At 45.6% G+C, this 12,756-nt stretch overlaps 1 protein-coding gene across 7 annotated transcripts in view; it reads left to right on the top strand.

The window, feature by feature from the left end:
- RALGDS (ral guanine nucleotide dissociation stimulator) overlaps positions 1-12,756 on the top strand; it is a 92,615-nt gene that overhangs the window by 31,135 nt on the left and 48,724 nt on the right. For 2 of the 7 annotated variants that reach the window (XM_083485537.1, XM_083485535.1), the window contains exon 1: positions 2,508-3,041. The exons of the other annotated variants lie outside the window; for them this stretch is intronic. In XM_083485537.1, the coding sequence (XP_083341663.1) occupies positions 2,796-3,041 (246 nt within the window). In that variant the 5' untranslated portion in view covers positions 2,508-2,795. Of the gene's footprint in view, positions 1-2,507; positions 3,042-12,756 lie in introns of those variants that run through there. 7 annotated transcript variants of the gene reach the window in all.

The following is a 12,756-nucleotide window of genomic DNA, read 5'->3' as shown; positions in this document are numbered from 1 at the left end:
TTCCATCTCATTTATGTGTTTATTTATAGCTCACCTTTTTCTCTAAGGAGCCCAAGGCGGCATGCAAAGTCCTCCCTCTCAATCCCCACAACACCTTGTGAGGTAGGTTAGGCCGAGAGAGGTAGTGACTTGCCCAAAGTCACCCAGTGAGCTTCATAGCGGAGTGGAAATTTGAACCCTGATATCCCAGGTCCTATTCTGACACTAACCGCCACACCCCACTGCTAGGGAATGCTACTGTCTAAGGCAGGAGTAGGCAAACTAAGGCCCGGGGGTCGGATGCGGCCCAGTCGCCTTCTCAATTCGGACTGCGGACGGTCCGGGAATCAGCGTGCTTTTACATAAGTAGAATGTGTCCTTTTATTTTAAATGCATCTCTGGGTTATTTGTGGGGCATAGGAATTCATTCACTTCCCCCCCACAAATAGTCCGCCCCTCCCACCAGATCGGCCCCTGCTTAAAAAGTTTGTTGACCCCTGCTCTAGACCAGGGGTCGGCAACCTAAGGCCCATGGGCCACACATAGCCCACGGGGGTCGTTTAACCAGCATACGAGCCGCCCCTGAACCAAGCAGGCCGCTCGGCGAGTCTCCCCACGCGCTGCGCTAAATCGGCGCAGTGCGGAGCGGGGACTTGCTTTTGTGGCGCTGAAAATCACGTCTGTGCATGCACAGATGCCGAAAATCACATCTGCGCAGGCGCAGGAAATTGTGGGTGCACACGCGATTTGGCCCACGTAGGGATTTCTGCTTAAGTGAACTGGCCCAGACAAGGTAAACCTTGCCGACCCCTGGTCTAAGGTTAGGAATGGGGGGCTGGTGACCATCCTCCAACCCCATCCTCTCCAACCATTGCAGGCGCAGATGGGAGTTGGAATCCATTATCCAACCTTGCTTTTGCTCACAGACACCTATGCCACAACAAACCCAATCAGTCTCTAAGGTGAGCACCTTGTTAGAGACCCCAGCAAGAAGCAGACAAGGGGAGAGGGTCTCTAGATCCTTCAGTAGCTGCAGGGATTAGCTGCTGGCAGATCTCCTTGCTGAGGGCCCCTTCCCATTGTCCTCTTGGAATCTGCAAACACAGGGAAAAACAATGGAGAGATTTCCTGCCTTCATCTCAGCAGGCTGCTAAGTTTCAAGATCAATCATCGTTACTCAAGCGGCAGCTTGGTTAACTCTTTGCCTTCCAAACTCCTGCTTAACTCTGGTGAGTCTGTACCTCACTAAGAACATAAGAACAGCCTTGCAGCTAGATCTAGAACAGCATCCTGTTCTCATAATGTGCATCCAGTTCCCTGTAGGAAACCAGTGGTTTGGCCTTTCTAGAGGAGCGGCTTGTTTTTCGATACATTCATTTGGCATTTATCTACATACAAACAGTAAACATAGATAAGCAGACAGTGGAAAAACGAGAGGGAAATAATAGTACAAAGGCTCGGCGGGAAATACCGAGGTCTGCAGAAGAAGAAAATATGTAGACGGGGAGAAACAGAAGGGGTCTCTCTCGCACGCAGCCATAAGACGCGTGCTCCGCAACCACAGAATGCTGGAGGGGCGAGGGGAACAAGGAAATACGGGAGTGGAATACAATGGAATGGAGCATCTTGGAAGAGGCACGACTGGCTAGCTGGCACCCTGAACGAGGGCATCCCACGTTGTAACATTTGGTTGAAGTTCCTATTTTTTGTTAATAATTAGTAACAATAATAATGCCAAGCAGTTAACACCACCACCACATGCTTCCAGTAGGGTTGTCCTCATAGCTGTCAACATTTCCCTTTTTTAAGGGAAATTCCCTTATTCCAAATAGGATTCCTTGCAAGAAAAGGGAAAGTTGACAGCTGTGGTTGTCCTATTGGTCTGCTGTAGATCAAGTAACAAACAGCCGTGTTGTACCTTTAACGACTTCCAGATTTATTGTTAGCATCGTCTTTCTGTGGCTTAAGAATCCAGGCTTGCTCTGAGATGTGAAATCTTATCCTTAGTCTCACGGTTATAGTGGGGGGAGAAATTGCAAATAGCAGGCCTGTTTTTTCTTTATTTAAGAACTGCTTATCTTGTATACACTTGAGCTTTGCCTACACGTGTCACAGACCTCCCCTCCGTTGCATCTGATGGCCTTTCGGCCCCTCTGTTTACCCTCCATCCTACTTCCCAATAAACCCGTGTCTATTTGCCAAGCCACAGTGATAACCCTTCAATTCATCTGCGCGCAAAGCAGCCGCCGCAATAAATCCTTGAGCCTTTTAAAGTGCCACAGCTTCTGTGAGTGAACGAGCGAGGTTGTGGTTAATACTAATATTGGGATTATAAACGTTTCTCTCTCTCTCTCTGCAAAATAATAATAATAAAGTTCCAGCGGCGCTCTCCTTCTCGGCCTGCAGAGGGCACGCCTCTGCTTTCTTTCCTAGCCTCTTCCAAGCGGGAGGGGAATGAGAAGAGGAAAAGCCTCTAGGCTCTGGTTCCGCTTTCGCTTGCTTCCCTAGCATCACCACACCGCCTTTTCAATCTTGCTCTCTCACTCGTATCTCCACCCCTTTCCAAGCGGGTGACATAAGGGCTTGCGAGTGGGCGGATCAAATTTCCCCAGTGTGGAGAATGATGACTGAGAAGGAGCCGCTTTGCTGCTGAGTTCCAGGCGTAAAGGCGCAAAGAACGCGCGCTTCTCTCACAAGCCCGAGGTGCGCGTAGTTTGGAGAGGGGACCCTCCGAGCTCTTGAACTGGCGCCCCTCCTCCTTTAGCTCAGTATAATGGAAAGTTAGCAGGAGTTGAACCCTCTATTCTCGCCGCTCCATGGTGAACCTCATGTGGTCAGAGCTCCTGCAGGATGAACGCCCCAAAGCAGCCGCTGCCGCAGCCACCGCAAGAGGCGGCGGTGGCGGACGCGGCGGCATCCTCAGCCCGGAGAAAATGTTCGAAGGCTCCCGGCGGTTCCGAAGCTTGTGGGACGGGGTGAAGCTGGAAGTGGCGGCCGAGAGCACCAGCCCCGTCGTCTTGCACAGTTTCACGCAGCTGGATCCGGACCTGCCCCCGCTGGAGGTAAAGCCCAAAGTGTTGGGGGTGAGGGGAGCCCCATGCGCCGCGGGGATGGAGGTGGCGGGTTGATTATACAGCGTGTCTCGCTCGCTTTGCATGAATTTCAGGCAAAAGAAATTCCGCCCCAGCCGAATCCTGTGCGTGCTTACTCGGGAGTAAGCCTCCGCTCAATGGGGCGTGCGTCCAAGCAAAAGCGTGCAGATTCTTCTAGTAACGGGCTCCCAACCAGACGACTAGTTCTCTTCCCTCCGCGTCCGCCGTGTTTCCAAGACATGTTTAATTTAGGGGTGAAGCCTGACCGCATCTCTCTTCGCTTTTTTATACCGCGACCGCGAACTCCCAAGTTTTCTAGTTCTGGTGTTATGCGTGGGCACGCGGAAGGGTGAATGTAGCGCTTGGGAGTCCCACCAACAAAGCTGTTTGAAAGCAGTTTCTCTAGGCGCCTTACTTTTTGTCTTTCGACTGGTAATTTAGGTCCGTTTCTGAATCCACTCCATATACATACATTAAAAACCTATTTGAAGCAGCTGTCTCCTCACAAAGAATCCTGAAAATTGTAGTTTAAGGATGCTGGGAATTGTAGCTTGGCGAGGTTCTCGGGATTCTTTGCAGGAAGTCCTACGTTTTAAATGAGTGTTGGATGGGCTTTAAATTTATGGTGTTAATCTGTTTCATTACTGGCGTGCATGAGCGAGTATATGGGTCATTCTCTGCCTCTTTCCCCATTTCATCCTAACAACAACCCTGTGAGGCAGGTTAAGTGGACTGCAACTTCTTTTCACACTACTTGTTGTTTTACTCACACCACAAAACGATGGTGCTTCTAATTTAGATTGCATTATTGAAAGATTTGGCAGATTTCAGAGGTAGTTTCGGTGGCTTTTTGCCATGACAGCAGTGGGTGCTTCCAGACTGGGGTGTGTTGTGTGTGTTAATATAGCCACTCCACTTACTTTGAATATTGAAAATAGGCCATTAGCAACAGGATTTTATTTTCCTGTATAGGAATTCCCATGGAAAAGTAAATCTAAATTAATGGGAGGGGGGGAGATACAGGTTAGTATTTTTAGGCCAACAGTGTTTTGAGGATACTGTGAAAAATGTGCATGTATAAGGAGCACTGATCCCATAATATGTACAATAAAATGCAGCATTCATGGTAGTATACCACTGATTATTATATGGTGAGAACACTATTTTGCATGCAGAAGGTCTCTGGTTCAATCCCTGAAATCCCTAGGAGAGATTCCTGGTCTAAAATCTCAGAGTTGCTGCCAGTCAGTGTAGAAAATACTGAACTAAATTGTCCAGTGGTTGAACTCTGTATATGGTACATTCTTATGATGTTCTCAGTGAGAGAACATCTGCTTTGCATACAGAAAGTCCCAGGATCAAACCCTGGCATCTGGTATGGCTGGGAATAACCCCTACCTAAAGCCCTGGAGAGCTGCTGCCAGTCAGTGCAGACAATACTGAGTTAGGTTTACCAGTGGTCTGACTCTGGATATTGAGAATGATGAGGACTATAATCTTACTCTGTTCTTAGGAGGAGAGGCTGTTGCCCATTGGTAAAGTAGCTGATTTGCATGCAGAAGGTCCCAAGTTCATTCCCTGACACCTCCAAGTAAGGCTGGCAAAATGTCCCCTGCCTGAAATCCTGGACAGCTGGACAGAGTAGATAGTATTGAACTAGATAGACCAAGGATCTGACTCGGTACAAGGGAAACATCCCATGTTCCTGTCCTGTATAATGTCACCTGAAATTGCGGCACATCATACAAATGGGGTGGGGGCACTTTCCCTACATTTGGGTTTCGTGTTTTAAAAGAATGAGGGAGGATATGATGGAACTTCGGAACCTTATGAATGAATCAGTGAACAAATGATGTACGCAGAACAGGCAACTCCCCATTTACATGGGGGTTAGCCACTGTGCATTTAATTGAAATTGTGTATATTGGGAACACTATTGAAAAAGCCTGCAAACACCCTGGAAGCCCTTGAAAAACTTTAAAAAACAAAACAAAAAATTCATTAAATCCACTACATTCGCTCTTTCCAAACGTCCTTGCTCAAACTCCCAACTCTCCACAGGCCAAAGGTTGGTGCAAAGGCTCCTGGGATTGCTAGATGCTATTTTCCTTCCATTTTCACACTCTTTAAGGGCAATTTTTGCCCCTTTTGTGCTATTTTCAAGATTGCTGCAGTGCACGCACGCGCTGTTGCACTTGCTTTGAATGTGTGTAAATGGGGAGTTGCCTGTATAGAAAATGACTTAACATTTGAACTTGCTGACAGTAGGGAGGCCTCTCGTGGATTTTATTTTATTTTATTTGTAATAAGCTCAGTCACTATGAAAGTGAAGTCCTTCCTATTAACTTGGGAAGCTGCCTTTTACTGACTATATCTAGTTCCTTGGTTAATGTTGCTCATTATTGTCTGCACTGGCTGGCAGCAGCTCTCCAGGGTTTCAGGCAGGGAGTCCCTCTAGGCCCTACTTGGAGATGCTGGGAATTGAACTTTCTGCATGCAAAGCAGATGCTCTACCACTGAGCTACAGAAATCCCCCTTTACAAAAAGCACAATTGGTTTATCTCTGTCTCTCTTTCTAATAAAAACATAAGGCTGTCATCATGCAGCTCCCACTGGAGGATTTGTAATACCATATCACAACCCTCAATTTGCATGAATTTCAGGTAAAAGTGAAGACAGTGAAACTATAATTCCCATGGTTTTTAAAATATATATAGACAGGTGCTTAAATGTGTGGTGTGTGTGCAGCAAAAGGGTAACTGGCCAGGCAGATGATCTTTGTTGTTCCCTTTCCATCTTCCACAGATATCTGCAATTCCCTCCTGCTCACATGATCGCTTTGGGCTCAACTGGTCAGGCAATTATCTGTGTGGCTGGCAAGCTGCCAGGTTTGAGCATCTATTAGGAGAGGCGCTCTCTGTGGCGAGAAGCGCAGATCTGGCGCCTTTAAAGGATTTAATGAATGACATCAAGCTTCCTGTTGCGAACCATTTTTGTGCCTTCTGTTCTCCTTGGAGCTGCTTGCCTAAAGCTCTCCGACCTGGCCAGGGATTTGCAGAGAGCCTGTAGCATCTTCTTCCAATGCAGAGAAAATCCTTTCCTGGGTGGGTCATGACTTATGTCCAAACATCTGTATCCATCGACTGTGGGAGCACCACAGTCTCTCCGACATTCCATTACAGGACAGTCGAGGCCCCTGTCAATAGCTCGGTGTACTTTGTGTAGCTCAGCTGTAGAGCATCTGCTATGCACGCAGAAGGTCCCTGGTCAATTTTTGGCATCCCCAGGTAAAGCAGGGAAGGTCTCCTGCTTGAAGCACTTGAGAGCCACTGCCTGCCAATGTAGACAGTACTGAGATAGATGGACCAGATCCTATTTAATTCAGCCTGTTTAATTCTTCAAAACAGTAAGAATTAGAACCTTACTTTATTTTTAGGGGATAGGCCATAGCTCAGTAGTAGGACACATTCTTTGCATGCGGAAGGTCTTGGGCTCAATGCCTAGCATCCCCGTGTTAGGCTGGGATGGTTGCCTGCTTGCAACTGGAGAGCTGCTGCCAGCCAGTGCAAAACAGTGCTTACAGCAGGTCTCTTCCTATGACACTGATGCTATATTGAACGAGCTTTTTTCTTTCTTGGGACACAACGCTTTTATCTTAATTGCTTCCCTTCTCCAAACTTTTTGCAAAGAGTTAATAAGCCAGATCCAGTTTCCTATGCACACAAGGCTGCCACCCACCGCCCCTCGTTTCATTCTCTTGGAGGTTGGAGCAAGAGAGATTGTTGCTGAAAATCCATCATCTGTTTCTCATTTCGTGTCTGGCAAAAAAGTATTTCAACCTCCCAGATTTCCTTCGCTGGGCTAGGAGGAGCCTTGAGAGGTGTGGTTTCAGAAGAGAGGCCAGGAAAGTTGGGTAGGGTAGGGGGAGAGCCTGAGCTTTTCAGCTCCCTCCATTGCAAGGAAATAATGATTGAAAGGGTGGTGCAATCATTCCAGACCACCATACCTCCTTCTCCTTGCAGGCAGGAAAGAAATCGTGTTTCGCTAACACTGGGCAAGTCTAGAGCCTCATTCATACCATACATTTAAGGCACTATGATACCATCTTAAACAGTCATGCCTTCCGCCAAAGAATTCTGGGATCTGTAGTTTGCGAAGGGTGCTGAGAGTTGTTAGCAGATCCATATGCCTCTCACAGAGCTACAATTAATTCCCAGAGTTAATTGTTAAGCCACTTTTGAGAATTGAAGCTGTGTGAGGAGAACAACTCCTAACAACTCTTGGCACCTTAAATAAGCTACATCTCCCATAATTTTTTGGGGAAGCCATGACTCTTCAGAATGATACTGCTTTAAATGTATGGCGCAAATGTGGCCATGGTAGATGGTAGCTACTTACGGTTTTTAAGAAAATCATGTTTTGTCTTGGGCTATGTACACACCATATATTTAAAGCACATTTCTCCCACACCCAAGAATCCTGGGAACTGTAGCTCTTTGAGAGATAAACTACAGTTCCTAGGATTCCATGGGAGGCTGCTTTAAATTTCAGTCCTCCTGAACTCTTTCTGCCCCAGCTGTGCTTTGCACTTTTCAATTGTGCTTTCATGGATTAAGAAATGCCTTGCTGGATCAGACTTAGGGTTCATCAGCTGGCTAGAAGCTCCCAGAAAAGCTCACAAGTGGACAAAAGGCAGTAACTTATTGTCTGCACCCTCCCCTCCACCAGTGTTTTGTAGTTGGAGATATACTGCCCCTAAATGTGAAGGCTTGATTTAGTTATCAAAGCTGAGTGGGGGGTTTGAACCTGGGTCTCTCAGCTCCCAGGCTGGCGCTCTGACCTCTAGACTCTGCACTGCTGATAAACTTTAATTAGTTCTGTAACTCCCCTCCCTCCTAATTTTTTTTGAAACTGAGAGTTTGCTGCCTATCAGCACGTAGGGCTTAGTGGGCTAGGCATGGAGGCAGACTCTCTCACATGGCGGAGAGGCAACAGGTTATTTTTAAATAACAAAAAGCTCTGCAGGCCTCAGATGGAAATTAAGAAAAAAAAGGGGGGGGAATAAAACACAAGTAATCTGTCCTGTTAATTACCAGGGATGCAGGCGGCAGAAATTGCCCCAGGGGCCTGATCTGCACAGGCTTGCAGCAGCTTTTTGTCAGGAGTGTTCGCAAATAACCTCTTCTTCTTTTAATAAATAAATGCAGAACAAACTCCGTTGAGTACAAGCTGGAACTGTGATGAGTGTTCAGGATTTCCCCTCTGTGATAGTCTCCCCTTTGCTACCCTATCCTGTCATATTTGATGGATGGTGCGTGCTGTGTATTTAGTATCAGGGAGCTTTGTGGGGGAATACCCAGTTCCAGGCTGTGGGGGGAAGCTTGGGCAAAATGTGGCCCCTCCTTCCTCTGTAAGTTGCCCCTGGTGGCCAAGAGTACAGCCACCTGAACAGCAGAGAGTAGCCAGGCTTTGCCACTCTTTAAATTTCCCACAATGCCCCAGAGCAGGATGGGCAAGAGTACAGTACTTTGAAACAGAATCCGTGGGCCGCACAGACCCAATTGAATGTGTATAATTAATAGATTGAGCCCTTTCAGGATATGTCCATGTCAGGATAAAAAGATGGAATATAGATAAATATAATAATAATAATTTAGAATAGTCAAGTGTACTCGCCAAAGGGCAGCCCACCTGCTCTCCAGAGCCCCAGGCAGCAGAGAGGCCTCACCAAGTCGTGCCAGCCAGTCCACCAATCAAAAGGCGGGGCCTCGAAATTTGGCACCTGTCTCTTCCCACTGGTGGGTTTTCAATTGCCCCAGCCCCCCCCCCTCACCCACGTACTCTCGCCTTGTGGGCAGCATGTTGGACCACCCTGCCCCAGAGCAATGCTAGGGGTGTGTGGGATTGTCATGGATAGAGGCATGAATTATTATTTTCGCAGTCGAGAAGTACTTCTCTAAGCTTGGCAAAAATACAATATACGTATATACAAACAGACCCACACTCTTTCTTTGTCTCTCTCTCACACAAGAAACAATATGTTTTGCAAATTTGAATTCAAAACCAATCAACCTTCCACTGTTTCTCATGTATTTTTGTGTGAAAAATCTGACATTAAAAAATCTTTCTGTGAAAACACACACACACACACAGAGACAGAGAGAGAGAGAGAGAGATTGAGTTGTATCCATTGTTAGTCCTACACAGAATAAATGCATTGAAATGGATGGATATGGCTGGCTTAGTTTCATTGATCTGAATAGGTCTACTCTGGGTAGCACTTTGTTGGATACAACTCACTCTATCTTTCTGTGTGAAAAATCTGATGCAATTGCAACTTCGAATTCAAAATCTCTCATATATTTACACATTCTTACAAGAACACATTTTAAAAAAATATTTATTTCATAAAATTAAAACACTGATTGATTGTACAAAAAAAACCCTCAAATGGGTTTACAGAGAAAAAGGGGGGAAATGAAATTGTAAAAACAGTTTAAAAACGACTTTTTTAAACATTCAGGAAAAATTAAAACCAGCAATGAACTAAGATGAGATTAAAACATGCACATCAACATTCTACATATCTTTTGTCTAGGCTAGCGTAAAGAAAAATGCTTTTAGCACTTCCTGACATTGATGGACACACAAAATATACATTCAGACACACTGTGTAAGAGACGGGGGGGGGGGATGAGAAAATATGACATCAGAATGCAAATGTGAGTTTGAAATATCCTGTTCAAAGTTTGGCTAGCAAAACTGACAGACTGAGAGCATCCCACATATTCACCTTGGCTTGATAATCTGATAAGGGTTGATATTCTTTACTTGCACTGTTCTTTTATTGCATGTGTAACTGTACTCATTTTATAGTGTTCTTTTTCATCTTTTGATCTTTTAATAATTGCTCTCTCTGTTTTTATATACTTTATAAAGTGAAATGTAAAATAAACTCTCTCTCTCTTTCTCTCTCTCTTCATTTACCTTGGGGACATAATCATAGTTTTACCAACCCACAAGTTACAGTACCTTCTCTCTCTGTCTTTCTCAGATACAGGATTTCCTTTCAGGTGTTTTGACATCTGTGCTTTTTTCTCTGCACTCTTGCAAATGGATGTGAGAGGTCAAAATATGTGTATGAGCTTGAAGTGCAGAATTGTATTCCGAACATGCATATCAAATTTCATTCCTGTATCTCAGTCCTTGAGAGAGAGGTTGTTGTTGTTAGTGTTGTTGCTGTTAGTGTTGTTGCTGTTGTTAATATCGGGTGGTCCTTAAGGTATTGTGGTTCTGAGCCATTTAAGGCTTTATTGGTGAAAACCAGCACTTTGAGTTGGGCCCAGAAGCTTAATTGGCAGCCAGTTGGGTGGGTCAGGATCAGTGTAATATGCCCAAACCATCTTCCCTTGGTAAGCAGCCTGCCCACCAAATATTGCACCAGCTGAAGTTTCTGAATTGTCTTCAGAGGCAGCCCTACCTATAACACGCTGCAGTAATCTAACCTAGAGGTTACCAGAGCATAGACAGTTGTTAGTTTATCTCTGTCCAGATTACCTACCTACACACACAAACACTCTTTGTCACCCGAACAAGGTAACCTAAAGCCTTTGCTTTGCCAAATAAGTCATTCTGATTTTCCTGCACACCACGTCTCCTCTGAAGGATTAGAGGTATGTAGAAGATTAAGACTGCCTGTTTTGAAACAAGCTAAGAAGTTGAACTCCGAGGACTGAGGCATTTTAAATCTGGATGGCATGACTATACAAAGGAGCGGCTCCTTAATCTGTGTGATCCTGCTTTTACTAAATGGATACCCTAGTTAATACAGATTAAGGCACTGTTTATCTACAGAACCATTTATCTTCCCACAGCTGAGCCCAGGGTGCTGCGAGTGCCACAATTTCATGTTGGCGGGAAGACACAGAAATGGATTCTCAGAATAATGGCTTTCATTTTAGTTTTAAAAACAAGTTTGTACTGTAGTCCTTAAGATGTGACCTTAAGAGCAGCCAAAAAAGTGTTTAAAATTTAAACTCTGTCCTATTGCTACTGTGTTCTACTTTACACCTCAAATGTATACTAAATGGGTTTGGGGTGGGGGGTTGACTAGTTTTACAGTAGTTTTCTCACTTGTCGACTCAAAAAGAATCTGCTTCTGCAACACATCCCAAAGGAGAATCACCCACTCTTGTGCATTTCTGCATGATTTGCTCAGTTTGGGATATGCTTTGTGTTTAAGAGGAATTCCATATAGCAATGACTCATGAAGAGACTCTACAGAAAGTGACATCTGAAGGCAGGTCATTCTGTTATGTCTCCTTGTTAGGAACGATTGAACAATTCCATTGTGGAGATTCAACAGGCTAACCCTCATCTAGCAGAGGCTGATTGGAAAGGAACATGCCTCAGGGCGATACATCAGACAGAGACACAGCGGGAAACCTCATGGGTAGACTCCCATCTGCCTTTGCTGGTTGAATTAATGCCCTTTTATTTTTCAGACTTATCTGCCCTTTCATGGGTGGCTTAGTGCCAGGAATGCTTCTCAGCTCCTAGACTCATCCCCACCCAACTCCAGTTTGCAATCCAGAGAGCAAATGTCACCTCTTGACATTTCCTAGATGGGTAATAGTGCCATCACATTAGGGGCAGAACAGGGACTGCACTGAGCAAACTGAGCAGGAGGGTCCCCAAGTGCAGCAGGGTCCAGGTAGTCATATTTTTTAAAAAAGATGAATTCTTGCATATAAACAGAGGGTGCCCACCCCAGTAAGATCATTTAAATCCAGACTCTTAAAATCCCCTTAGCGACATCACAGCACAGTGGATGAGGAGCTGGCTTCTTCTTCCCAAGAAAGGTGTGCCAAGGGAGACCTGTCACTCACAGTGAGGAGTTCCCTGTCAAATTGCTGGGCAGAGTTTGAAGGATGGAGTTTGGAAGGAGCTTTTGCATCCTCCTCCTGTTTCACGACAATTGTCCCCTCGAGGTGTCCATAGAAGTGCACAATAACTTTCTGAGTGTGCTAACTAGGTTTGAGGTTTTGTTTTTGTTTCCAAATAGGATTTATGACTGGATCGGCATCCCTGGGAACCAAACCATTTCCCCAATCCCTTCCTTGGTACTTTTCCAAATGCAAACAGGCTTTCGCCTAATCTGGGACCATCCAGAAGTCTTAGTTTTGGGTGCTCAGGAAGTCTAAATAATGAGTAGAAGAGAAGAAACCTAAGGTGTTAATGCACCCCCAACAATAAGAGCCAGAGTGGTGTATTGATTAGCAAACTTCCATGCTTCAACATTTTGTTGCAGATCCCTTTGGTTGTTTTCAAAAGTATTTTAGTTCTGTATTTTGAAAGTGGGCTTGCAGATTTGGTCTTGAGAGGCGGCAACTTCTCTCCTCTCCTCCCCCCCTTTTTTTTACTGGAAATACTCTGCTCCTAGTCTTGGCTGCCAAATGATAGGACTTGCCCCAATGCTTAGGAATTAATCTACCATATTTTTCGCCCCATAGGATGCACTTTTTCCCCTCCAAAAATGAAGGGGAAATCTGGGTGCGTCCTATGGGGCGAATGCAGGCTTTCGCTGAAGCCTGGAGAGCGAGAGGGGTCGGTGCGCACCGACCCCTCTCGCTCTCCAGGCTTCAGGAAGCTCTGCGCAACCCTCGGGAGACCGGCTCCGAGGGTT

Source organism: Podarcis liolepis (assembly GCF_965112155.1).
Source record: "Podarcis liolepis genome assembly, chromosome: Z".
NCBI lineage: Eukaryota > Metazoa > Chordata > Lepidosauria > Squamata > Lacertidae > Podarcis > Podarcis liolepis.
This window is presented reverse-complemented; position numbering and strand designations above follow the sequence as displayed.